The 858-nt window shown below is 62.0% G+C and overlaps 1 protein-coding gene across 1 annotated transcript in view; it reads right to left on the bottom strand.

Moving 5' to 3' along the window:
• SND1 (staphylococcal nuclease and tudor domain containing 1) overlaps window positions 1–428 on the bottom strand; it is a gene marked incomplete at both ends in the record, with an annotated part of 2,770 nt that extends 2,342 nt beyond the window's left edge. Inside the window, one exon of the mRNA XM_057388969.1 lies at window positions 295–428. Within this exon, the coding sequence (XP_057244952.1) occupies window positions 295–428 (134 nt within the window). The remainder of the gene's footprint in view (window positions 1–294) is intronic.
• Between the last annotated feature and the right edge of the window lie 430 nt (window positions 429–858).

Genomic DNA, 858 nt, shown 5'->3' with positions numbered 1-858 from the left:
AGCAGGTCCCGTTGGGGTTTGACCCGTTCCATCCCGGGATATTCCCGGTTTATTTATCCAGGAAAAGGAAAAGCCCCAGCAGGTCCCATGTGGGGTTTGACCCGTTCCATCCCGGGATATTCCCGGTTTATTTATCCAGGGAAAAGCCCCCAGCAGGTCCCATTTGATCCCGTTCCATCCTGGGATATTCCCGGTTTATTTATCCAGGGAAAAGCCCCAGCAGGTCCCATGTGGGGTTTGACCCGTTCCATCCCGGGATATTCCCGCACATCCCGTGCCCCAGGGCAGCCTTACCCCGGAGATGTCGGCCACCCGGTGAATGGGCACCTCCTTCTTGCTGTGCAGCCCCTTCCCGTTCTTGATGGCCCTGGCAGAGACAGGGAGGGCTGGGGTCACCTCGGTGCCCAGTGGGAATGCCAGGGTCACCCCTGTGCCCAGAGGGAGCGCCCACTGGGAGATTCAGGGTCAGCCTTGTGCCCATCAGGGTCACCCCTGTGCCCAGAGGGAGGGCCAGAGTGACCCATGTGCCCACCAGGGTCACTCCTGTGTCCAACGGGAGAGAAGGGGTCAGTCCTGTGCCCACTGGGAATGCCAGAGTGACCCCTGTGCCCAGCAGGGTCACCTCTGTGTCCATCAGGGTCAGTCCTGTGCCCCGTGGGAGCACTCACTGGGGTCACCTCTGTGCCCAGTGGGAGAGCTGGGGTCACCCCTGTGTCCACTTGAGTCACCCCTGTGTCCATCGGGAGAGCTGRGGTCAGCYCTGTGCCCACCAGAGCCACCCCTKTGGCCACCAGTGACCCCTGTGCCCATCAGGAGCACCCATCGAGGTCACCCTTGTGTCCATCGGGAGAGCAGGGG

Source organism: Malurus melanocephalus, unplaced genomic scaffold (assembly GCF_030028575.1).
Source record: "Malurus melanocephalus ecotype Western Australia unplaced genomic scaffold, MMel_1.1 scaffold_3039, whole genome shotgun sequence".
Taxonomy (NCBI): domain Eukaryota; kingdom Metazoa; phylum Chordata; class Aves; order Passeriformes; family Maluridae; genus Malurus; species Malurus melanocephalus.
Note: the sequence above shows the minus strand (reverse complement) of the source record. Positions and strands in the feature narration are given on the sequence as shown.